General features: G+C 42.7%; 1 protein-coding gene across 3 annotated transcripts in view; it reads right to left on the bottom strand.

The window, feature by feature from the left end:
- Window positions 1–14,137: 14,137 nt before the first annotated feature.
- LOC125887332 (protein inscuteable homolog) overlaps window positions 14,138–27,701 on the bottom strand; it is a 70,022-nt gene continuing 56,458 nt past the window's right edge. For all 3 annotated transcript variants that reach the window (XM_049574046.1, XM_049574047.1, XM_049574048.1), the window contains exons 8-13: window positions 22,888–23,059; window positions 21,825–22,003; window positions 20,231–20,297; window positions 19,125–19,280; window positions 16,852–16,928; window positions 14,138–14,960 (exon numbers count right to left, since the gene is read on the bottom strand). In XM_049574046.1, coding sequence (XP_049430003.1) covers window positions 14,832–14,960; window positions 16,852–16,928; window positions 19,125–19,280; window positions 20,231–20,297; window positions 21,825–22,003; window positions 22,888–23,059 — 780 coding nt within the window. In that variant the 3' untranslated portion in view covers window positions 14,138–14,831. The remainder of the gene's footprint in view (window positions 14,961–16,851; window positions 16,929–19,124; window positions 19,281–20,230; window positions 20,298–21,824; window positions 22,004–22,887; window positions 23,060–27,701) is intronic.

Raw genomic sequence — 27,701 nt, 5'->3', positions numbered from 1 at the left:
CACACATTTGTTTCAACACGTTTGTTTCAGCACACATTTGTTTCAACACGTTTGTTTCAACACACGTTTGTTTCAACACGTTTGTTTCAGCACACATTTGTTTCAACACGTTTGTTTCAGCACACGTTTGTTTCAGCACACATTTGTTTCAACACGTTTGTTTCAACACGTTTGTTTCAGCACACATTTGTTTCAACACGTTTGTTTCAACACACGTTTGTTTCAGCACACATTTGTTTCAACACGTTTGTTTCAGCACACATTTGTTTCAACACGTTTGTTTCAGCACACATTTGTTTCAACACGTTTGTTTCAGCACACATTTGTTTCAATACACGTTTGTTTCAACACGTTTGTTTCAGCACACGTTTGTTTCAGCACACATTTGTTTCAACACACGTTTGTTTCAACACGTTTGTTTCAACACACGTTTGTTTCAGCACGTTTGTTTCAGCACATTTTTATCTGCACACGTTTGTTTCAGCACACGTTTGTTTCAACACGTTTGTTTCAACATGTTTGTTTCTGCACGCGTTTGTTTCAGCACACGTTTGTTTCAACACGTTTGTTTCAACATGTTTGTTTCTGCACGCGTTTGTTTCAACACACGTTTGTTTCAGAACGCTTGTTTCAACACACGTTTGTTTCAACACGTTTGTTTCAGCACACGTTTGTTTCAACACACGTTTGTTTCAGCACACGTTTGTTTCAACATGTTTGTTTCAACTCGTTTGTTTCAGCACACATTTGTTTCAACACATTTTTTTCTGCACACGTTTGTTTCAGCACACGTTTGTTTCAGCACACATTTGTTTCAGCACACAATTGTGTCAGCACATTTGTTTCAGCACGTTTGTTTCAGCACACGTTTGTTTCAACACACGTTTGTTTCAGCACACATTTGTTTCAACACACGTTTGTTTCAGCACACATTTGTTTCAACACACGTTTGTTTCAACACGTTTGTTTCAACACACGTTTGTTTCAGTACACATTTGTTTCAACACACGTTTGTTTCAGCACACATTTGTTTCAACACACGTTTGTTTCAGCACATTTCTTTCTGCACACGTTTGTTTCAGCACACATTTGTTTCAACACACGTTTGTTTCAGCACACATTTGTTTCAACACATTTTTTCTGCACACGTTTGTTTCAGCACGTTTGTTTCAGCACGTTTGTTTCTACACACGTTTGTTTCAGCACACGTTTGTTTCAGCACACGTTTGTTTCAACACACGTTTGTTTCAGCACACGTTTGTTTCAACACATTTTTTTCTGCACACGTTTGTTTCAACACACGTTTGTTTCTACACACGTTTGTTTCAACACGTTTGTTTCAGCACACGTTTGTTTCAGCACACATTTGTTTCAACACGTTTGTTTCAACACGTTTGTTTCAGCACACATTTGTTTCAACACGTTTGTTTCAGCACACGTTTGTTTCAGCACACATTTGTTTCAACACGTTTGTTTCAGCACATTTCTTTCTGCACACATTTGTTTCAGCACACATTTGTTTCAACACGTTTGTTTCAGCACACATTTGTTTCAATACACGTTTGTTTCAACACGTTTGTTTCAGCACACGTTTGTTTCAGCACACATTTGTTTCAACACACGTTTGTTTCAACACGTTTGTTTCAACACACGTTTGTTTCAGCACGTTTGTTTCAGCACATTTTTATCTGCACACGTTTGTTTCAGCACACGTTTGTTTCAACACGTTTGTTTCAACATGTTTGTTTCTGCACGCGTTTGTTTCAGCACACGTTTGTTTCAACACGTTTGTTTCAACATGTTTGTTTCTGCACGCGTTTGTTTCAACACACGTTTGTTTCAGAACGCTTGTTTCAACACACGTTTGTTTCAACACGTTTGTTTCAGCACACGTTTGTTTCAACACACGTTTGTTTCAGCACACGTTTGTTTCAACATGTTTGTTTCAACTCGTTTGTTTCAGCACACATTTGTTTCAACACATTTTTTTCTGCACACGTTTGTTTCAGCACACGTTTGTTTCAGCACACATTTGTTTCAGCACACAATTGTGTCAGCACATTTGTTTCAGCACACAATTGTGTCAGCACATTTGTTTCAGCACGTTTGTTTCAACACGTTTGTTTCAACACACGTTTGTTTCAGCACACATTTGTTTCAACACACGTTTGTTTCAGCACACATTTGTTTCAACACACGTTTGTTTCAACACGTTTGTTTCAACACACGTTTGTTTCAGCACACGTTTGTTTCAACACGCTTGTTTCAACACACATTTGTTTCAACACACGTTTGTTTCAGCACACATTTGTTTCAACACACGTTTGTTTCAGCACATTTCTTTCTGCACACGTTTGTTTCAGCACACATTTGTTTCAACACACGTTTGTTTCAGCACACATTTGTTTCAACACATTTTTTCTGCACACGTTTGTTTCAGCACGTTTGTTTCTACACACGTTTGTTTCAGCACACGTTTGTTTCAGCACACGTTTGTTTCAACACACGTTTGTTTCAGCACACGTTTGTTTCAACACATTTTTTTCTGCACACGTTTGTTTCAACACACGTTTGTTTCTACACACGTTTGTTTCAACACGTTTGTTTCAACACACGTTTGTTTCAGCACACATTTGTTTCAACACACGTTTGTTTCAACACGCTTGTTTCAACACACATTTGTTTCAACACACGTTTGTTTCAGCACACATTTGTTTCAACACACGTTTGTTTCAGCACATTTCTTTCTGCACACGTTTGTTTCAGCACACATTTGTTTCAACACATTTTTTCTGCACACATTTGTTTCAGCACGTTTGTTTCAGCACGTTTGTTTCTACACACGTTTGTTTCAGCACACGTTTGTTTCAGCACACGTTTGTTTCAACACACGTTTGTTTCAGCACACGTTTGTTTCAACACATTTTTTTCTGCACACGTTTGTTTCAACACACGTTTGTTTCTACACACGTTTGTTTCAACACGTTTGTTTCAACACACGTTTGTTTCAGCACACATTTGTTTCAACACATTTTTTTCTGCACACGTTTGTTTCAACACACGTTTGTTTCAACACGTTTGTTTCAACACGTTTGTTTCAGCACACATTTGTTTTAACACATTTTTTTCTGCACACGTTTGTTTCAACACACGTTTGTTTCAGCACGTTTGTTTCTACACGCGTTTGTTTCAGCACACGTTTGTTTCAACACAGCTTTGTTTCAGCACACGTTTGTTTCGACACAGGTTTGTTTCAACACACGTTTGTTTCAGCACACGTTTGTTTCGACACACATTTGTTTCAACACAGGTTTGTTTCAACACAGGTTTGTTTCAGCACATGTTTGTTTCTGCACACGTTTGTGTCAGCACACGTTTGTTTCTGCACGTTTGTTTCGGCACACGTTTGTTTCAGCACACGTTTGTTTCTGCACGTTTGTTTCGGCACACGTTTGTTTCAGCACACGTTTGTTTCAGCACACGTTTGTTTCGGCACATGCTTGTTTCAGCACACGCTTGTGTGTACCATCCTTAAACCTCCTTAACTTCACTTGAGATGAATAAATTATTTATGTGTCTGTCTGAGACGAAGATGTTTATTAGTTTTAGTCGACTCTTCGTCCTGAACTTTTATCTGTGTTTTCTCTTTAATCCAGTGAGTCTAATTCATGTGTCAGAAATCAGACTCAAGATGACAAGTTGTATGAAATAATGTGTGTGTCATTTCTTAAGGGCTGGTTTTCTGATCATCATTTGAAAAGCTTAACTTTTCTATTTATGATCTCAAGAACTTCATAAACTTCCTGTTGAGCATTGTCCAACTGTCTCATGGAAATACAAACACAACTATTTTAAGACAAAGCATTGTTGGATTATTCTCCTGTGCAGTCGGTGCAAAGGAAACGCTCTGCTTGAATTGTGTTGTTTCTCTAGGAGGAAAATATCCAGTCTCATCAAAATCAAGACCAAAATGCAGCTCTGTCTCTGTAAGGCTCCTGTGAAGCACAGATACGTCACATTTATTGTGCACATTTTCAAGAACACTGGTTAAAGTGTGGTTGTGTTTGGTAGCTGGTCAGGAAAAGATCATGCTCTGACTGCTGACACCATCTGTGTCGGTGCAGCAAAGGCTTCACGTCTTTCCTTGACGAAGGAAACCTTCTGTGCAACACCGTCAGGTAATGTCTCCAGCTAAACCTGTCGCACGTAAGGAGCAAACTAAAGGTGCTGCGACCTGTGACGCTCACAGGTATCAGAGTGTTTAAAACCATCCAACAGACAGAAACACAAGGCTGAAATAATTCAAACTGATCTCCACAACATGAGCATGATGTTCATTAAGGCAGCAACCTGAGGCAGCAGCAGGACACATTGTGGTTAATGAAACAGCAGCTCCTCCCTCTCTAAGCCTCTGCATCTGTTACAGCATCATCTTTAAACTCAGCATTTAAAGATCATTTTCATTTGTTGCAGCAAAAACACAGATTTAAATCTGAGTGTTTGAACTCACCTGATGACATCATGTGACCTCCACCTCTGACACACATGCTGCGTGCACTTCCTGTCTCATCACAAGGCTATTCAAGAGAAGGCTGAGACACAGGGTCAAACATGGGGGGATTGCACATGCGCAGTGTAACTTGAGCTGCGATGCTGGAGGGTGACAGCAGGGGCGCCAGATAAAAAGCACAGGATCCGCTCAGACGATTAAGGAGTGCGCTTGGTGTGGTCTGCTTGGACTTTTGGACGGCGGCTGCCTGGAGTTGTCGGAATTGCATCTCTGTCATTCTCACCCACAACGCAGGCCACCAGTGACAGTCCAGTAATAAGCTGTGAAAATGACATGCATGCACATCCCCCTTATTCCACGGTCTCACGCCATCTACTGAGCGTTTGAGGAAGTGCAGACCAGATTTTACTGCGCATGTGCAATCCCCCATGTTTGACCCCGTGTCTCAGCCTTCTCTTGAATAGCTTTGTCTCATCAAACATTTCTTCTTCTTCTTCTTCTTCTTCTTGACAGACCAGCTCTCAGGTGCATCACTGCCACCTGCTGGTCTGGAGTGCAGACTAGCAGCAGACTGACAGTAGATTGTTAAATAATGAAGCAGCAGTTTGAGAACATACTTTGGTGTCTCCCTCACAGATTCCCTGGTGATGTAACACCTCTTCTGTCTGTCAGTCAGTCAGCCTGTCTGTCTGTTAGTTCATGTTTGACTGTGTCCTGTGTGTCACAGTGTGAACACAGTCCAGCAGCATGCTTCATGTTCTGTGGCGAGTTTCATTTAATCCTCAGACGGATAATGTCCATCTCTCTCTTCTCTGTAATCTGCCAACAGCTCCGTGTCTCTGAGTACAGGTGACTTCCTGTGTCTCCTCCTGACAGCTTGTGTCCTTTATGATAGTTTTAACCTCTGATTTACTTACATGTTATTTAACTGTGGTGTCAGTGATTGTCATACAGTACAGGCCAAAAGTTTGGACACACCTTCTCATTCAATGCGTTTTCTTTATTTTCATGACTATTTACATTGTAGATTCTCACTGAAGGCATCAAAACTATGAATGAACACATGTGGAGTTATGTACTTAACAAAAAGGTGAAATAACTGAAAACATGTTTTATATTCTAGTTTCTTCAAAATAGCCACCCTTTGCTCTGATTACTGCTTTGCACACTCTTGGCATTCTCTCCATGAGCTTCAAGAGGTAGTCACCTGAAATGGTTTCCACTTCACAGGTGTGCCTTATCAGGGTTAATTAGTGGAATTTCTTGCTTTATCAGTGGGGTTGGGACCATCAGTTGTGTTGTGCAGAAGTCAGGTTAATACACAGCCGACAGCCCTATTGGACAACTGTTAAAATTCATATTATGGCAAGAACCAATCAGCTAACTAAAGAAAAACCAGTGGCCATCATTACTTTAAGAAATGAAGGTCAGTCAGTCCGGAAAATTGCAAAAACTTTAAATGTGTCCCCAAGTGGAGTCGCAAAAACCATCAAGCGCTACAACGAAACTGGCACACATGAGGACCGACCCAGGAAAGGAAGACCAAGAGTCACCTCTGCTTCTGAGGATAAGTTCATTCGAGTCACCAGCCTCAGAAATCGCAAGTTAACAGCAGCTCAGATCAGAGACCAGATGAATGCCACACAGAGTTCTAGCAGCAGACCCATCTCTAGAACAACTGTTAAGAGGAGACTGCGCGAATCAGGCCTTCATGGTCAAATAGCTGCTAGGAAACCACTGCTATAGAGAGGCAACAAGCAGAAGAGATTTGTTTGGGCCAAGAAACACAAGGAATGGACATTAGACCAGTGGAAATCTGTGCTTTGGTCTGATGAGTCCAAATTTGAGATCTTTGGTTCCAACCGCCGTGTCTTTGTGAGACGCAGAAAAGGTGAACGGATGGATTCCACATGCCTGGTTCCCACTGTGAAGCACTGTGAAGAACCAGCATGGCTACCACAGCATCCTGCAGCGACATGCCATCCCATCCGGTTTGCGTTTAGTTGGACGATCATTTATTTTTCAACAGGACAATGACCCCAAACACACCTCCAGGCTGTGTAAGGGCTATTTGACCAAGAAGGAGAGTGATGGAGTGCTGCGGCAGATGACCTGGCCTCCACAGTCACTGGACCTGAACCCAATGGAGATGGTTTGGGGTGAGCTGGACCGCAGAGTGAAGGCAAAGGGGCCAACAAGTGCTAAACACCTCTGGGAACTCCTTCAAGACTGTTGGAAAACCATTTCAGGTGACTACCTCTTGAAGCTCATGGAGAGAATGCCAAGAGTGTGCAAAGCAGTAATCAGAGCAAAGGGTGGCTATTTTGAAGAAACTAGAATATAAAACATGTTTTCAGTTATTTCACCTTTTTTGTTAAGTACATAACTCCACATGTGTTCATTCATAGTTTTGATGCCTTCAGTGAGAATCTACAATGTAAATAGTCATGAAAATAAAGAAAACGCATTGAATGAGAAGGTGTGTCCAAACTTTTGGCCTGTACTGTATATGTCTCCTGTCTCTTTCCTTCCACCTCCACATGAGCAGGAGATATTTGTCCCCTGCAGTGTAGTCTGAGCAGCACATGGTGAATCTCATACATCATATCCTGTCTGCACGACGACTCTCCAGATTTAATGTTCTCAGAGGTCATCACAACACTGACTGGATATTTTCTTCCACCTGTTGTAACGCTGATCATCAGTTCATCAGCTGCTTCTCTGACAGCTGATGTTTCTGTTTAATTAAACCCTAAAGTCGCCCAACTGGGGGACTTTGAGAGCGACTTTGCAAGCACAATGTGAAACAATTCACTGATCAGGAAGAATATAGTGATGTTGCACATCAAATTAAACAGCAGAACCTCTACATGGCTGTAAAAACCCTTTTTACATGCCCCAAACACAGCTCAAACAACAACTACATAAACAACAACAACAACAACAACAACAACTCCATACAGCACCGATATCCCGACCCATTCGGTTTATTTCAGGCTCTAACTCGACCACACGTTATTCAAAACACAGGCTGTTTATCTCAAATGAAAGCTGAGACTCTGCTGTTTCCACACGTATGCTCCAATGAACCATCGGAGAGCTACAGGCCAAAGAACAACAACAACAACAACAGAAATCTTTTCGCTGAAATATATTTGTAATATGTCTCTTACCTTATTATTGTCACCATGAAATGCTCATTCTGCTGTTAAATCATGCTCCATTCCCGTATTACCGGGTGTGGTCTGTCATTCAAATGAATCTGGGCGGGAAAAAAGGTTCCAGGGGAACCAGAAGAATGACCACTCACAGCAGCCGACATCTCCCCACAAGGCGTTCTGCTGACTCTGATTGGTTTACAGTGTTGTCAGTCTCATGTTGGTTGGTATAGCATCATTCTATTGGCTCTAACGAATCAAACGAGGTGTCAGTCACTCAGATCAGCCAAGCCGTCGCAGCGATACAGGCCTCCAAAGCTCAGAATAGAAACTCAGGTTCAAATGTAGTAGGTGTGTATTGGTCAGTTTGGAGCGGGAGAAAACCGAAACAGACAGTTGTATGTGTATATCCTAAACATCAGTCGGGATTTACAGAAACAAAACATGAAAGATATAAGAATGTACATGACAAAAATCACATGCAAACATGGAGCAATTTTGGAGAGCTTGCCTGAATCTTCTGTACTAAAACCTCTCTAATATTGTTCTGCTTCACTTCATCAGAGTCAACCTTTGCAGAGTTCATGTTCACATATTGTACCATGATGTGATCGAGTTTTAGAGCTGCAGCTGCATCATTACAAATTGATACTCATCCTGAAAATGCTTTTGTTTTAGGCGAACCTCAAAATGTTTCATTTGTGCTGTGTGCCATCTTCGTTTACTCCTCACATATAACACACACACTGATATTTACACATCTGAACAAATGTCACAAGTGTTCCCTTTACCATGACACCAGGAGTATTCAATAGACCTTGTGGTTGCAGAGATATATGCATTTCATTATGGGGATGCAATTTTTGAGCAGAGGCCTATAAAATATGCTTAGTTTTGAAAAGGTTAATTACTTCAGTTTACTTTAGTCTATTTTCCACCTTATGTACACAAATGTACTGGCAGAACACATAAACATTAAGTTATTTCTTTATTAACATCATAAAAGAGAATGCAGCAGGATGTAAAGGTGTGAGCTGAAGCCTCAGCTTATCACACCTGCCCTTTAAACATTTACCGTTTATATCAGCTCCCTGTAAATTACACACAGCAATAGGAAACTGACGGACTGAGTATAAAAACAGTATATCAGCTGATTTCTGCCCAAATATCAGAAACACATTTTGTGTGTTCATCATCCTGTGTTTAAATAATGTTTTAAATCTAATGTGTGTATTTGACATTTTCATTTGTTTCTCACATATTCCATTAATTTTACATCCTGAAACACACACACACACACACACACACACACACACACACACACACACACACACACTCATACTTTCTTATTTGAAACAAGCTCTGGATGCAGTTTGGTAACATGCTGTTGTGTACTCTGTACATTGGTGATGCTATTTTAAAATCAATAATAATTTATTTGTCAGTTCACAATAATCATCTCTGTTTATAATTCTGAAGCAAATAAATCAGACTGGTGCTTGTTTTATATGTTTTTCCCCAAACTTCCAACAGTCAGTATGTGGACGTATGAAAGACTGATAAAATATCTGAATCTGAGTTAAGACTGTTTTTTTGTTTTATAGAACATTACAACAGACTTTGATATTTTGGTTTTTATATGATTAACATGCAGTTTCCAGGATAATTTGTGATCTGTGACGACTCTAAAAAGTTGTTCTCATATACTCTCCTATTTCAGTATTATCTTCCATAATTTGTACTCGTTCATTAATGAGACGCTGGCTCCCATTAAAGGACCCACGGCATGATACACGTGAGAAAGAAAACGAGAACACAGTTGTGTTTTCATTTTCCAAATATTATGTTCTTTCTCACAGTGAGACACAAAGACTGCAGGTCCATCATCTGTGAACATGAATATGTGGTGTTGGTGATGATCAGTGTATCTCTGCACTGTCTTAGGGTTCTCTTTTGGTTCCTGTTGTAGGCTTGTATCTATGGAGGCATCATGGATCTCCACAGAGGTGACATTCAGGCTTCTTCTTCTTCTTCTTCTCCTCCTCTTTCTTCTTCTTCTTCTTGTGTCATCTCTGCAGGTCTCAGTGTGTCACCGCTCCCTGTAGGTCAGAGGACGAGTTAAACAAAGGAGCGTCTCCGGGTGGGATTGTCCTGTTGTTCCTCCACAGACTCCAGACTGTGTGTTTTTCAGGCGATGACAGTATTTCAGAACCACTTTATTATTTTATCAAACTCAGTTTAAACAGTTCAAACTCCACTCAGACGCCAGCTGTCATAATCACGTTCATCAATGTTAAATGAAGGTCTAAAAGTTCAGATTTCTTTTCTTTACATAAAGTTTATCTACAGTTTGTGCTGCTGTAGTCTGGAGGGACATTCACAGGAGTGTGTTTAATCAGAGTTTGTGATGCAGCTGCAGGATAAAGCTGTACGACCACTGTACACAGACCCAGAACATTTTGGCGTTAGCTTTTCACCCTCCACTGACTCCGACCAAAAGTTGTGAACATACAGTGCTGATATTAATTTATTCTCAGTGTATTTCAGCAATTAAAATCCCCAGTGGGTCCTTTAATGGGAGCCAGCTGGGGACTGGACAGTAAACAGGAATATTACTCAGTTAATTGGCTGTCCGACGGGTGACGCCACTTAAAACATAATTAGCACTGTGAGGTCTAAATGTGCTGCAGCACCATGTTAGTGTGGGACTGGCTCTTTAGTTTCAGAAGCAGCATGATACATGTGAGAAACCGTCCTCTCTGCTCAGCTCACCAACAAATAACTTTATTTTCATGAGCAGCAGCACAAACAGCTGCAGACCAAGAACTGAAGCTTTATTTAAGGTATCCAGGTATATCTGTAATATTTATTAATTTATCCAAAACCACACCTGGATCTCAAACTGATCTCACAAAATGTCAGCAAACCTATAACTATAAACTATAACAGCTGTCAGGGTCCTGCAGCGGTCTGAGCACAGGAAAGATGTTTTAGCTGATAACACATTTGGTGCCTCAGAAGCTGCAGGGACGGGTCAGTGGGAAACACCCGGGACTGCTGGCTCAAACGCTGCAGAGTTATTTTCATGTATTAACATGTTATTAGTGAACCGCTCCACAGAAGCAGCTCAGCGAGGCTCAGTATGAGGTGTGATAATGAGGCTGCAGCGATGGCAGCATGTTGGAGTAATGTGTCAACGCTCCAAAGACAGAATTACAGGAGCTTTTCATATTTTGCTGACACTGTGTGAACGCAGCATTGAACCACTGCATTGACTTATCGTGTCACAAATAAAACCTCTCGGCTCCACCTGAAGGCAGGACGAGCCAACAAGCACCTTTGATGGCATTACAGTTTGTGTTCTGCAGCTGTTCTACAAAGTCTCATTGGCACCGCTCATACTGAGCCAAATATACCAAACTAACACACTTTGTCACACCTTGGAAATAACCTCCCTCTCCTTGTTGATGACGGAGCTGTTGTGCCTCTGATCAGCTCAGGTGAAGGTCATCAGCCCACCAAAGACTGATTTATACTCCTGTTACGTATTAAAATAGATACGTCACTGCCCTCAAGGTTATGATGTCATAGATACAGCCAATAGATGGCCCCAGAGGGCGGAGTCAAAGGTTTCACACAACAACAAGCAACAGTGGACGAGGTCTTAATGTTGTACCTTTAAATGGAGGCAGTGACGTCATCGCACGGAGGACCGAGGCTTCTGTTCATTCAGTCTTTACACCATTATTTACATTTCTACGGTCGTATGTCTCCTGAACCACGCTCCACTGCCTCCATCATCTCTGGGGATTCTGCTACGTTTCATCTGTATCCGTAAGATTTCAGAAAACATGCACAAATATGGACAAAATGAAGCAGAAGTCTCCGTCTGTCTCCGTATCTAATGTTGAGCATAAATGAGTCGCACCACTGGAAACAAATGCCGACACTTCTTTGTGTGAACGAGTGAAGACTCGATTCACTTTTCATCTCTTTGCTGAAGAGATCCGACTTTTAAGTTTGTCCAAATGATTCCATCCTAATTTGTGAGTTTTGCAGAAGTGAAGTCGTAAAGTTTTGACTTCTGAAAGCAGTTTCAAAGAAAAAGAAAAAGAAGTTTGCGTCCCTGTGAAAAGAAAACGAGTCGGACAGAGACAAAGTTTTGTGTGTCAAAAGCAAAAGATGTGGCTCATGAAATATTAAAGTGTCAGGGGGGGTCACAGAGGAGTGTCTCCGTACTTTACATCCTTTTCTTCCACAGTGTGTGATTTATGGAGACAGAGCTGCTGCCCTCTCATTATCCTGGTTGATTTGTGACGTGCTTTTCGTGTATTAACAGTGATGGTTCATGAGAGACCTCGTCTGATTGGATGATGAAACATTATCTTTTCTCCACCTTGAAACTCTGACAATAATACAGTTGGCAGCAGCATGCAGCGAGCAGAGCGAGAGGGAGAGGGAGGAAAATGAAAGTTCAAGAGCTTAGAAAGTGAAAAACCCAGAGCTACAATCCTCGGCATCGCGGCCATGGTCCAACCAAAACAATATCAAAGGAACCTGTGTTTTTAGGCCGTCTGTTTAGTTCTCCTCTGCGTCAATACATATTTCATTGGGCCTCAACAAAGCCAGGCAGGAGCATATTCTATCACAAAGGCCTGTGAACACAGTCCCACGTGGACGCTGGACAACACACACAAAGCAGCTCAATTGTCTCAACTCTGGGTTGGAGTGTAACAAGTCCAGGCTCAGCATCAGTGCCCTTAGGTTAAAAAGAAGCTACAGAGAAGCAACAAGAGCCTCAATTGTCTCTCCAAGGAGAGGAGGCCTGATGGAGGGGGAGATAAAAAAAACCTGAGTGTTTCTATCAGAGAGACGACGACACAAAGGACGAGTTTGACTCATCACAGATCTTCCTCTGTAATCAGCCTCTCATGATGATGATGAAGATGATGATGATGATGATGTGTTCAAACTCTCATTAAAACCCGTCTTAAATTAAATTTCCTCTCCATCATGTGTGAAACTGACATTTAGATGACAAGTTGATCTAACGCACACACCTACACTCTTCATGCTCTTCCTCCCAACGAGACCTGTGTTTGTGCAAAGTTGGAGGCTTGTAGCAAACAGAGGACCAACAGGTAGACCTCTGGGTCCTCCTCCTCTTCGTCTCTTAGCCTCTTCCTCTCTCTGTGAACCTCCTTCAAAGCTCTTCTCATCCCTGTGCCTGCATCTGTGCAGAAAACAGAGCTCCTCTGAGATAGCTGGAGGTCGGGAGGCCTCCGAGGAGCGCGAACTGGCCCCTGCCTGGACTCTGCAGAGACGTGTCACTGTGTGCGGCTGCTTTAAATACCTTGTTTACCTGCTGCACGCTCCCGCTGACCACAGACATGAACACTAACTCAGCTGCAGTCTGTCAAGTTAAACTTTACAGTGAGCAAATGAAGGAAGTAAAGATGTCATGTGGTGATGGCGTCCTGAGCAGAGAATGAAGTCACATTACCTCCGTGTGTGCGTGCGTGCGTGCGTGCGTGTGTGTGTGTGTGTGTGTTGTAGTCCGCTCCTCTCTGTGGTAGACAGTCTGGCCGTGTGTCCTGCTGGCAAACTGATCACGGCGTCCCAACCCACAGAGACTGAACGGTGCGGTCATCGTAGAGTAACATCCACCCTCCAGTTCTCCCCCACGCTAACCCTCATTAGCATTGTTCAGGCTGTTAGCATCATTAGCTACTAGCAGCCAGCTCAGCTGCCTCCATTTTGAGAGCCAGATGGAGACAACCAGGCTTTAAATCATAGATATGCTCTGAACATTGTAAAGCGTCGTCACCAGAAACATCTCACAGCAGATTCTTCAACAAAAATATCAGTTTGAAAAATATGTGGATCTGCACACACACGGCCTGAATGTCCAACAACTGGTTTCAGCCACCAGGGGGCAGCAGACGCCGTTTATAAAGAGTCCAATATTCACTGTCTTTTGTCCTGTTTTTGGTCTCCACGACTTCCTGAAGGAAATATCTGTCTCTGTAGTTTTCACTGTGTTCAGCAGCTGCGTCTGTCTGTTGTTGGTGCTGAGCAGGTTGTGTACAGGAGGCTGTGAGGCGCTGAGACTGAAGCTAAACACTTACAGCTAAAACTCATGAATGATATTTCAGGGTCACTGAAACACAGCAGCATCAGCATTTTTTTGTCTTCATTTAAGTCCTTTGATTTTCTTTTTATGTGGTCGTCATGTATGTTGTTGTTTTTTTTCTCCAACACATGAACTACGTGTTCTTGTTGGTTCCCCGTGTCGGAGTTATTTCTGTTCTGACTTTGCTTCATGTCAAACTGCAGCTCTGTGATTATTTCACAGTGACACACTGACCGTCAGCTGACTGCCTTCACTCCATGCATGGCACACAACAACTCACTCTCTTTAAATAAAGACCATTTATTTAAAATCAAAAGCATTTCTATAGATCCATTCTCCAGTGGCAAATATAATATCTGATATTAATGGCAAACAAGACAATAAGAGCTCAACATGCCATAAAATGCACTTTAACTATATTTTGTACACGAGGCCAAATCGATCCCGTCGCCACGCCATGCATCATCTGAACATATTTTAAATACTCACGAAGCGCCGCCAAAGTTTACAAGCATGAAAATATGAACTGATCCTAATAAAGTGGCTGCTGACTGCAAACAATAAAGAAACAGGAAATATATTTGAACAGGTGTATGTTTGGAGACATTATAGTGCATCATCCAGAGACGCGTCAGAAACATGATCAGACATAAGAAGACACAAATTAATAATTAATAATTGCACAGTTGGAACAAATAAAGTGTTTTAAACCAGAACAGGTTCAATTTCTCTTTTAAAATCAGCACCTGCTGGAACAAAATGACTGATATGAAATGAGCCTACAACACTGTCACATTCAGCGCCTCTAACATGACCACTGACACATGTATGTACACACAGACGTCTCCTGCAGCCACACACACACACACACACACACACACACACACACACACAGATTCACGCCACTCTTCATGTCCACTTTGACATTTGGACAAACAGGAAGCTGCTCGTTAGTCGTCTCTGTGTTGTGAAACAGTCCGTGTTCACGACCTCGTGCACGAGTTCTTCTCTCTGCTAACGGTGCAGGCCGTCATACAAAGCTCTCCTCCATGTTGGAGCACAGCAGGAAGGAGTCGACCAGCCGCGGTTTGATCAGCTGCTGGTGGTCGGCTGCCTCGATGCTGTCTGGACACCCCGCTGCCAGCCTCCTCAGGGCAGCCTGCAGACACACACACACACACACACACACACACACACACACACACATGTGCATCAGTATGCGTGTGCGCGCGCGCACACACACACACACACACACACACACACACACACACCATCATCATCATCATCATCATCATCATCACAGACCCTGCTGCACTGCAAACAGCAACATTATTTAAACTCACACACACAGACACACACAGACACCTGTGCACGTTTCAGATATTTAACCCTTTAAACTCTGCAGTAGAAACAGCCTGCGCCCACTCTGTATTTTTCCTTAGTGTGACATCATCTCTCGGAGTATCTTTAAACACTCCAGATCCCTACAGTGTGCACAGCCGGAGCTAAAAAGATGTGGAAATCAATAAACCATAATGATGATTAAAGTATTGAAAATGCTGCATGAAAAGATTCATAAATCGATTAGATTGATCGATAGATTTTACAAAATAAAAACACACAACATTTTGATCCAAAAGATTTTTAAATGTAGTAACATACAGTAAATATTTCTCTTGAAGTTATTTTAACAATGATCATTATTTAGTTTCTGAGATATGATCATTTTTATGAAAAGACATTCATTTGTTCAGCGGATGAAGTTTTACGTGTCGTATCCGAGGGAAACGCTCCCATTGACCCTCTCCGTCACAGCTACGCTCCTCTGAAGCTCTCTGACTAACAGTGCTTCTATAATTATAATCATATCTGTGACGTTGTATTTCAGCTCAGCAACATGAGACAAACTAGAGAGGTGAAGTTAAGTGCAGGAGCTTCAGTGTGACTCTCAGAGGTCAGCAGGAGGAACGAGACTGATCACAGTGTAGAAATATCATCATCTGTGTCTGTTTTCAAAACCAGTCTGAATGAGCTGCCATGTGTCTCTGTTCATGTTGTGTCACGTATCAAACTAGTTCAGACTGATGGAATAAATGTGTTTAGTAGTTCAGCATAAGGTGAGTTTAGTCTCCAGGTGTGTGGAGTTGTGTAGATGATAAATGTGACTGTATATTATCTGCACTGTCTTTTCTTAAATCTAGACAACATGCCCATGAACACTTTTTAAAGTATAATTTATGTCCTGGCTCCTCTCGTCAATAATAAAAATAAAACCTGTGTGTGTGTGTGTGTGTGTGTGTGTGTGTGTGTGTGCATATGCAGATTTACAGTAAATACAAACTGCAGAGATCCTGGATTCAGATCTGTCTCAGCAGAGTACAGGAGTAACACATGTGACGTGTGAGAAGAGCCGTGAGCCTCCCTCCAACATTTACATTTAAGATTACAAACGATGTGTGAAAGCTCAGCACCCTTTGAAGGTAAAAACTCAGCGCCCACAAACGGCGGACTGGACCGTGGGCTAAAAGGATAAAATAGAATCACATTAATCTGAATAGATGGACGAGTGTGGCTGCAGTGAAGAGGAGGGCATTTCTCAGCCTAATTAAGCTCCTGACCATTACGGGCTGTGAATCCCCTCGTCGGCTCCCAGATCTGCTCTCAATAATTACCAGCAGAATGAGAGGGAGTCCGAGCAGCCATATTATTCATGAGATGTACATATTTAAACATACGACGTTTGAGCTGGTGGGGAGCGGTCAGCCATCGTGGCTGCTCACATATATCTGCCCTGTGGATGTCATTAAATCAGACGGTGATGTTCCACCAACAGGCCGGCAGTGTGACGCCCTCAGTTTGTTCTGTGGAAGTACGACATGTCGAGTGCAGCTGGAAACGTGCAGTGTGTCAGGGCTGAAACTGACACCCCAACGTTTGAACCACACATTTATATTCAGGACAGGCAGCAGAGCTTTACACATATGTGTAAGGGCATGGGGACACACACACACACACACACACACACACACACACACACACTGCGTACGTACCAGGCAGGCGACCAGCACAGAGTCACTGTTATTCCTCTCAGTGGGGGAGCGACACAGTTCAATCAGACGAGGAACAGCTGAAGAAAATATCAGATATATGAAAGAGATGAAGACACAACAGTGACGTTCAGTCACAGTAAAATCACTTTTCAGCATCTGACTGTTGTCTTCATTTTCTGTGCACTAACAGCCGCCTGTAAAATCTGTAAATGAAATCACCGTTAGCGCAAAGTTTCTTCTTCTGCTCCTCTGAACGTTTCCAGGTGACACCAAGAAGAATGAACTCATGTAGACAGCAAACTCAGAGGCACTACAACACCCACCCAGGTCATCACCTCCACCCAGGTCATCACCTCCACCCAGGTCATCACCCACCTCCACCCAGGTCATCACCTCCACCCAGGTCATCACCCACCTCCACCCAGGTCATCACCTCCACCCAGGTCAGAGGTCAGCACCAGCCAAAGAGACATTTTTGACTATTTTTTTTTTTTTTAAATTTCGTCCGGAGCCTCAAACCATACGGAGCTTTATAACGAGGGTAACACAGCCTGTTAGATCTAAATGAGCCTGTTGACATTACAAACAGCAGTCAGTCACATGTTTCACCACCAGGTGGCGCTGCAGCAGGCTCCTAGTGATTATTTTGAACTTTAACTTTGCAGAGTCAGTGGTAAAAACATTCATTCATTCATTCATTCATTCATCTTCTAACCGCTTCATCCTCTTGAGGGTCGCGGGGGGGCTGGAGCCTATCCCAGCTGACACTGGGTGAGAGGCAGGGTTCACCCTGGACAGGTCACCAGACTATCACAGGGCTGACACATAGAGACAGACAACCATTCACACTCACATTCACACCTACGGACAATTTAGAGTCACCTATTAACCTGCATGACTTTGGACTGTGGGAGGAAGCTGGAGCAGCTGGAGAGAACCCACGCTGACACGGGGAGAACATGCAAACTCCGCACAGAAGGGCTCCCACGCCCGGGATCGAACCGGGAACCCTCTTGCTGTGAGGCGAGAGTGCTAACCACCACACCACCGTGCCGCCCTCGGTAAAAACATACAAATCTAAATTCTGCTTTCTTTCAATTTATTTGGATTCAGTCAGGATCCAGAGACTCAATTCTGCTGCTGAGCTTTGGTCGACTGTAGAGAAGAGAATGCAAAACATTTTTTAATTTTCATTCTATTTTTTTTTTCTTTTCATTGATAAATGAAAATTGAAATGTTAAAAAATAACCGTTATTTATTTCTGTATTATTTTTTGTTATCAAAGTCGAAGGGAGCCACTGGAGAGGAGCCGCCGACCTCTGACCCACACCGTCAACTCCACCTCTCACAGCTTCACGTCTTAGTTCCTCTCGTCGTTTCAAAGCTTTTAAACACAATCATCTGTCAGAGAGTTTTACAGCTGCTCTTTGTCATCAGGTGGAGTTGCCCCTGGTTTGTGGACTTTATTTGGTTCACTTACAGCAGATATTAATCTGTAATCTAATTAGGTGTTTGTCTGTTTCAGAGCTGAGTAGTTCTGATTTTGTTTTAGTGTTCTCTATCTGTAACTGACGTCTCTGTCTGTAACTGACGTCTGTGTCTCTCTGTCTGTCTCAGCCAGGACAATCTTAAGAAAGAGATTTTAAATCTCAAGAGGTTTTTCTGGTTAAAATAAAGGTTCAATAAATCCATTTAGAAAATCACCTCCATCAGTACTTGTGCTGTGGAAAAGGATCTCCTCCTTGAGGATGAATAAACCGAACGCCACTGAAGTTAAAAGAAAAATAATAATTTCAGTCTTCTGTTATGAAACAGAGACACATGTTATGACATGTTAGGTGTCATAAAGAATTGTGAGCTGCTTCTCATCAGACAAAGACGTCTGCTGACAAATGGACTCACAGTCTATTCTGTCCTGTCCACCGAGGGGACACAGGGACATCTGGACTGTGAGACACTTTTTAACTCCTTAAAGGTTCATTGTTTAGAATTTAGTGACATCTAGTGGTGATGCTGCAAACTGCAACCAAGTGAAACTTGTGTGTGCCAAGCGTGTAGAAGCAAACATGAAAATGTGAATGGGCCCAATGAGCATGTGTGTGGTTTATTACTCTGGGCTGTACATGGTGCCTCAGTGGACGAGGACCTGCTCCCTGTGTCGATACAAATGTCTCCTTCAGACGTAAAGAAAACTCAACCATTCTTAATTTCAGCTGCACTAAAAAAAAAGTGTTTCTCTGAACTGTGTTCTTGAAATAAAACTGGAGCTGCACCTTTGAGCTGGATGGCAGTTTGAGCCACATCAGGGTCTCTGCTCAGACGGGCCAAAGTCACTGCAGCTTTCTGCTGAACGCGCTCGCAGGCGGCGCCCTCCGATGGACTGGAGGAGGACGGCTTTTCTCCCAGCAGCAGCAGCAGGCGCTCGATCCCTAACAGACACCACACACAGTGCACATGAAGCAGAGAGGCGTCAGGGAGGACGGCCACAACAGACACGTGCTGTCAGAAGCTACAGACAGACTCAAGGAAACAGAAGAAGACAGGAAGCAGAAACATAACACAGCACAGTGATGAGTTTAAAACATCCACACAGGTTACACACGTCACTGCCAGAGAGGATTCAGACCCACAGGACAGTCGACAGTCTATAAATGTTCAGTGTGCAGGTGGCTTCACACACAGGTCTTCACCTGAGACTCAAACAAAGTGACTTTAATGTGCAGGATGTAAAAGAAGAACTTGTTTCATGGACCCTTACTACAGGAGGCCGGAGAGAGACATGAAGCTTATATGGAAATGTAAAGTGACTGATGGAGCCAGATTCAGCCCCGGTTGCAAAGTTTGGTTCCCAAGACATTCTGAGAATATCTAGGAATGAATGGGTATGTTCCCAAAATGTTCAGTTCTCTGAAGACATAAAGGTCTGTTTAGATCAGAATAAATGAAATCACAGAGACAGAGGAACATGTAGAGGAGGATGGACTCATGAAACACACGATTAATGAGTGAAAATATTACAGTTGTTAAAATGTGAAGTTCTGCCAGGCTTCCTCACAGACTTTATCTGATGCTGCCCTCTTCAGGATCAAAGAGGTATTACACCTGTTTCCTTGCTTGTACTTTAAAATCAAATAAATGTTGCATACTGGGAGAAGTTCAAGTGAAACATGCAAATATAAAAGAGTGCAAATATAAAAAGTATAAGAAAACAAGGTTTTAAGGTTCAGTGTGAAAAACAACCTGAAATACAAACAAGATATAAAATGATCAAATCAGACTGGATCCTAAAAATGTTTGTCCTTCATCCATCTGCAGATTCACCCATTAAATATATTGATATGTAGGATGTAATCCACAGTAACAGTTGTAATCAGATTACCTTGGTCCTGCAGGACTTCAGAGGCACACTGCTCCAACACTGACAGGTTCGCCAAGATGGTCACCACCTGACAGTAAAACAATAAAGAGTTAATGTTATTTGTTCATCACGATTCACACAGCAATAAAATATTAAACATAATAGAGGACACAGATTATTTACAAAAGAGTAAAGACAGAGGAAGACATTAAAATTAAATACTGAATAATTTCCAGGTTTAAAAATCAATATTAAAAATATTAAAAGTGCAGACAAGAGGTCAAAGGCAAAAAAATTAAAATGATTTAAAATAGAGTTTAAAGATATTTAAGCAGTCGTTACAGAGAGGAGGAGGAGGAGGAGGAGGAGGAGGAGTGAGGAAGGAGGCAGCAGGGTGACTCACTGTGCTTCAAAATAAAAATCACACATGACAAAAACAATTCAGATAAGAAGGTATTATTATTACTATCATTATCATTATTTATTTATTATTCATTATTATATTATTATTATTATTATTATAATCAAAGGGGAATAGTAGGTATAATAATAACACTGATTGTAAAATAATGTTTGTACCTGTGAACCTCACAGTTTAAACTGAACTGAAGCTTGTCAAAATAAAATGATGCTTCCAGTGCTCCTGCAGCTCTTCATCATCATCATCTTCATCATCATCTGCTGCTGCTGTTTCACTACAGAACAAGTTCTGCTCAGTTCAGAGTTCTTAATGTTCACCCTCTGTTTAAAGTTCATGTTGTCACTGTTCAGTTACTGTTTTTTGTTATCTATAATATTTCAGATTTATTGAGCAGCACCTCAGAGCACAGTCACAGTGAAACAGATTTATTGTCACGTAGCTTTGTACAAATCAATAATCTGAAAAATGTGGAGCACAGAGAGGCAGTCAGAGCTACAGGCTACAGTGAGGCTAAAAACAGAGTTCATATGACGTTTTTCCAAACAACTTTTTATGTCGGGGCTGCAGCACACTTGGATCACTACGGATGGGCATGATGGAGATATTTTGTGGTTTCAATTATGTGTTCTTGGACGTTAGCCTCCATTAAGTGTGCTAGCTGCTCCCCGCCGATCTCCGCAAGTGATGTGAGGACTCTGAAACTTCACCTGAGCCTCCATCGGCATATGGCTGAGTAGATAATGGCTGAATTTACATTTTTGGGTGCACTATCCTTTTAACCAAAGGTCGTCCAGGTAATACTTTGTGTCCTCACATTGTTCCTTTATCTTGTCTCAGTATTTCATAATTACAACATTCAGATTGACCCGTTCATCGCCCTGTTTGGTTGTTCTGAAGTTTCTCTCGCTCTGACACAGACTGGACAGAAGTCCTGTTTACTTCCTGTTTATGAAACGGGTGAAATGTTGTTTTTATTTCAGTCAAGTCTTTGTTTCTGTGCGTGGGTTGAGTATGTTTGTGTGATTTCTGAGGAAAATTAAATATAATATGAAAAAATATTTATGAGTGTGTGTGTGTGTGTGTGTGTGTGTGTGTGTGTGTGTGTGTGTGTGTGTGTGACTGTGTGTGTGTGTGTGTGTGTGTGATTGTGTGTGTGTGACTGTGTGTGTGTGTGTGTGTGTGCAGGTTGTGCACCTGGTCTTTGGAGTACGGCGTGTCGACTCTCTGGCGGTCTCTGCAGGCCTGCAGCAGGATGTGGATGGCGTTGAGCTGCAGCAGGATCTCACAGGCCATGCTGTCAAAGAAGGTGATGTTGGCCAACGCTGCAGACGCCAGGAGGAAGACTTCACCACAGGAGGCGCTCTCACACAGCTCTGACACAGGAAGACGTCACTCAGTTAAGATACAGATCATCACATGTGACACTATGAAGAGCGCCGACTGACTGACTGACTGATTCTTATTCACCACAGTCTGAGATGCAGTCTCTGAAACAGCAAAGAACAGTCTTAAAATCTTTTTTATTTGTTTTATAATTCACTTCATTCATTAAAATATTTGATTATAGAATATTTGTTGTAAAGAAACATCAAATATCTGCTCTGAACCTGATAAAAACTTAACCAAAATAAATCCACAATGAACCCTGAATGATCCTCAGATTGGGTCGAAGGTTCCCTCAAGAGTTTCTGGATCGTTTGTCTCTTTGGGCTTTGACTTCTTCTTTTTCCCCGACCTCATAAAACATTTAAAGATTACATTTTTTAAATTCTGCATTAGCAAAGGAAACACTGCACCATCCTTTATGGAGGACAGAGACAGTGGCGTCCCACAGTTCCCTCCAGCAGCAATATTTTAAGTTCACTAACATCCGCTGTCACATCACCACGTGGCTCAGTGCAAGTGCAAATGGATTCTCTGATGCCGTGTTCACACTGCGAGCGACAAAGCAACAAGCTACAGGTTATTCTCAGTGACATGAAGCTTCAAACTAACGCCCAACACTTCGCTGCAGACAGGCGTGCCGCACTGCAGCGTCTTAATGTTTTACCGCCACCAGTACATTAGTGAGGAGTGTGACAGAGAGCGTGTACGACCTCGCCCTCCGCACAGATCCATCACATCACCAGACGACAAAACAATCCTGTCAGTCTAATTTTCTGAACTATTCATTGTTGGTTATTTGTTAACCTGACAACAGCCCTTGGTCAGACTGACTATGGGTCAAAGGTCAGGGTGACATCATCAGTCCACTCACTGATGAGCGCGGTCACAATGTCGTGCATGCTCTCCAGGAAGCTGGCGAGGTGCTGGGTGGACGTGTGGTGAGGCGAGGTGATCTGGGCCACGACCGCTGCTGCCTCCGCCCTGGCTGCTTCCACGCTGCTCTCATCGGTCAAGATGTCCGCCAGACACAGGATCCCATCCACCTGCACGCCACACAACACACAGGACGCACCGTCATCATCGTCATCATCATCATCATCACCATCATCTGATATATCAACAGTCATCTGTTTGAGACAGACGAGACGTTAAAGGAAAACAGCTGAGACACTGTCAGTCGCTGAGAGTCACTCATGCTACACGGTTTCATCCCGAGCTGCCGACCTGTGTTGGTTTAATTCTTTACCAGGATTACTACGATTACGCGTCAGCTCACAGAGAGACGCAGCAGAGACCCCAGCTACAGATACTGAGCCGCACGTGATGATTCTCTGGATAGTTTTGGGTTTTCTCTGGTTTGTGTTTGCTTGTAGCTGCAGCTGCAGATGTAGCATGGCTACATGTGTTAGCATCACTGTGCTCGGTGGTTTCTGTCAGAATCTGTCACTCACACAGTGAGTGATTTGCTTCCTACCTCCAAAGCCGCTCAGCCTCTGTCCAAATTGTTAATGTGTGCTCTTCCTCTGCTCCCATCTCCTATGGTGTTCCCCAAGGCTCCATTTTAGGCCCAATTTTATTTTCACTATACATGCTTCCATTAGGCTCTATACTAAGGGAATACAATATATCTTATCACTGTTATGCAAATGATTCCCAGTTGTACCTCCCTTTGAATCCATCAGATCCTTGCAGCATTAATTCACTATTACTCTGTATTAATGACATAAAATCTTGGATGGCACGAAGCTTTCTTCAACTGAACCATGACAAAACTGAGGTCCTCATCTTTGGCCTTACAGACACTTCTGCCTCTGTTACCAGTGCTCTTGGCCCTCTGTCTTCACATTTAAAATCTCATGTAAAGAATCTTGGTGTCATCTGACTCTGGCTTTAAATTTGATAAACAGATCAACTCAGTTGTCAGCTCAAGCTTCTTCCATCTAAGATCCATTGCAAAACTTAAATCATTTCTGTCCATAAAAGATTTAGAAATTCTGGTTCATGCTTTCATCTCCTCCTGATTAGATTATTGTTTTCCCTCTACACCGGCATCAACCAGTCAACTCTGTCACGCTTGCAGCTCGTTCAGAATTCAGCAGCAAGACTCATTACTGGTACCAGGAGAAGTGATCACATTTCCCCTGTATTGGCCTCGCTTCACTGGTTACCTGTAAAGTATAGGACTGATTTTAAGACTCTTTTATTTGTTTTTAAAGCACTGCATGGACCAGCACCAGATTATATTTCAGAACTCCTCACTCCCTATTCCACCTCTCGTCCCCTCACTGACAAATCACTGCTTTCTATCCCACTTACAAAGTTGAAAACCAGAGGTGACAGAGCTTTTTCAGCTGTTGGTCCGAAACTGTGGAGCAGCCTGCCACAAACAGTTAGATCCTCACCCTCTTTAAATACATTCAAAGCCCGGCTAAAATCCATCTCTTTGCCTTAGCTTTTGGTGATTCATCACGAGAACATATTGTTTGATATTCATCTTTTTCATTGAATTGACTCAAGACGAACTCTACTGTCTTGGTTGATTATCTTTCTTGTTGTGCATAATTGTGTCCATTGTAAAGCACTTTGGTCAGTGATTGCTGTTTTTAAATGTGCTCTATAAATAAAGTTGACTTGACTTGACTCAAAGATCCACTGATGCTCACAGGACACCTGAAATATTAACACAGCTAATTCACCAATATCTATCAATGGTACATAACTGTTGGCTAACCAGCTCATCTCACTGTAGTGGACAGGTGCTGCACTGTCAGTTAGCATTAGTGTTAGCGTTAGCAGCAGCTCGCTAACATATTTACTTTCAATACAACACAGAACAAAGCAGCTGCAACATGACAAATAAACACATAGCTGAATATAAGACAATAAGAAAGTGTATTTTCAGATATGAATTAATTTCTGAAAACATCAACTTGGTGTCCACAAACAAACAAACAAACAAACAAACAAACACACAGCTACGTCTCCATCTCTCAGACAGTCAGCGTGAGTCACCGACACACATGGTCAAAATTATTATTTACTTTATTTGTTTGACTTGAAGCGATTTTATCAGGATTATATGTGTCTTTACTGCGCTGCTTTGTTGATCTGCACCTCCTGAAATCAACTTTCATGTTTTAAGACCTTGAAGCCTCTTTAAGGATCCGCAGATGCTGCGCTGTGGTTGGTTGGCTGACAGCATGATGTCATTGACTGCAGGTATGTTTACTCTCCTCACATCAGCGACCTCGCTGGAAACAAGTTTCAGACTTTATTGTTTCATCCGTGACATTTTTGTAGTTTTGTGTGATTTAATGTCTTTTTTATAAAGTCAAATAAAAATGAACGAAAACATAAAAACACATTTATTGAAAGTTATTTGTTAAACACTCCGACAGCACAGGAAACAGGTCTGACACGTGTCACAGGGACCTGAGTCCTCGGCGTCCTCAGTGTCAGCTCACAGCTCCGCCCGTAAAACACCATCCCAATTAAAACTGTGATTTAATGGCCGACAACAAACTGTGGTATACGAGTCAGCTGGCATCACTCAGAGTGTGAACATCATCATCATCATCATCATCATCATCTTCATCATCTTCATCATCATCATCATCATCTTCATCATCATCATCATCATCATCATCATCCTCTGTTCACAGTTCTCTCAGGGCCACAAGCTCATATTTATCTCACGTGGCTGTTTGTGTTTGCTTCTGTGTGTGTGTGTGTGTGTGTGTGTGTGTGTGTGTGTGTGTGTTAGGTAAGTGATGAAGATGTAGAGCAGACGTTCCTCCACTGGGGGGCAGTGTTGCTCCAAAGGTTCCTGCAGCAGCTGACTGTAGTTCTTATTAAACCCTGATCACATGTCAGTGTGTGTCATCAGCACACACACAGTCTGACACACACACACAGTCTGATACAGTCGTCCATATTATCAGTTTAAACTCAGAGTCATGACCTGCAGGATGTTGGTCTGCAGGGTGGAGACCGACACCTTCATCATGTCCTGGAGAAAACTCCCTGACGCATCACAAACATGTTGTTTTCAGTCACTTTTCAGTCTTCAAGTGAAAGTGAGCGTGTTTGTGATGCCGAGCCGCCGCCAGCCGCCTCTCCTGCAAACTAAAGTTTAGAGGATCCAGACTGAGGCGAGACGTCACACCTGTCAGTCTTATCTGCTGACGAGCATCAGCGCTCAGCTTCACAGGGCACTTCCCTATTTTTGTCTCCGTGGACGTCAGCAGCACTGTGCCATCGCGACCCACTGACGTGGAACAATCCACTCTCCTCCACACCCCCACCCCTCCTCCTCCTCCTCCTCCTCCTCCCTAAAATAGGATATTCCCCATCTCCTCATTTACCGTAGAGCGGATGGATCTCATTCAGTTTATTCTCTGGGCCCACGCCAAATAACTTTTCTGCATCTTTAGGAGTCACAACAAAGTTTACGACGCCTGCTCTCAGGAAGTGCTCACAGAATCTCAGCCTGTGACCGACGACAGAAAACACCTCGACCTGTGCGTCTGTTTCACACTTTATGAACTCTTTGACTTCATGAAGCACCAAATCTACAGAGAAATAAAGAGCAGCACAAAGAAAAGAAAAGACAAATACATGCTGACGGGATGATTTAACGTGGACATCACGGGAATCATGTGACGTCTGTCTCCCTGGCTGAATAAACACAACATGTTCTCCTCTGTTTTTCTCACAGCTCTTCTTGGAGTCGTGACGAGCAGGTCGTCTGTTCCACAACATCTAAGTAGTGTTAACAAAATGGCCGACAGTCTTTGTGGAGCCAGGCTTTAGTAACGGCCTCTTTACCTCCTGCCAACGAGGTCTTCAGCAGACAGGGATCATCTCCACTGATCTGTCTGAGACAAAGGGAAGTGAACCTAAAGGTTATGAAGCTCTTGTTGTTTCTTCTGTCCAGAGTCCTCTCCTTCCTAGAGTCCTCTCCTTCCTAAAGTCCTCTCCTTCCTAAAGTCCTCTCCTTCCTAGAGTCCTCTCCTTCCTAAAGTCCTCTCCTTCCTAAAGTCCTCTCCTTCCTAAAGTCCTCTCCTTCCTAGAGTCCTCTCCTTCCTAAAGTCCTCTCCTTCCTAGAGTCCTCTCCTTCCTAGAGTCCTCTCCTTCCTAAAGTCCTCTCCTTCCTAGAGTCCTCTCCTTCCTAAAGTCCTCTCCTTCCTAAAGTCCTCTCCTTCCTAAAGTTCTCTCCTTCCTAGAGTCCTCTCCTTCCTAAAGTCCTCTCCTTCCTAAAGTCCTCTCCTTCCTAGAGTCCTCTCCTTCCTAGAGTCCTCTCCTTCCTAAAGTCCTCTCCTTCCTAGAGTCCTCTCCTTCCTAGAGTCCTCTCCTTCCTAGAGTCCTCTCCTTCCTAAAGTCCTCTCCTTCCTAGAGTCCTCTCCTTCCTAGAGTCCTCTCCTTCCTAAAGTCCTCTCCTTCCTAAAGTCCTCTCCTTCCTAGAGTCCTCTCCTTCCTAAAGTCCTCTCCTTCCTAAAGTCCTCTCCTTCCTAGAGTCCTCTCCTTCCTAAAGTCCTCTCCTTCCTAAAGTCCTCTCCTTCCTAGAGCCCTCTCCTTCCTAAAGTCCTCTCCTTCCTAAAGTCCTCTCCTTCCTATAAAACAAAATAAAATCATATTTCCAAGGTGCTATCATGAACGTCAGTATGAAGATAACATTTTCATGCA

This window comes from Epinephelus fuscoguttatus, linkage group LG4, assembly GCF_011397635.1.
Source record: "Epinephelus fuscoguttatus linkage group LG4, E.fuscoguttatus.final_Chr_v1".
Lineage (NCBI taxonomy): Eukaryota > Metazoa > Chordata > Actinopteri > Perciformes > Serranidae > Epinephelus > Epinephelus fuscoguttatus.
This window is presented reverse-complemented; position numbering and strand designations above follow the sequence as displayed.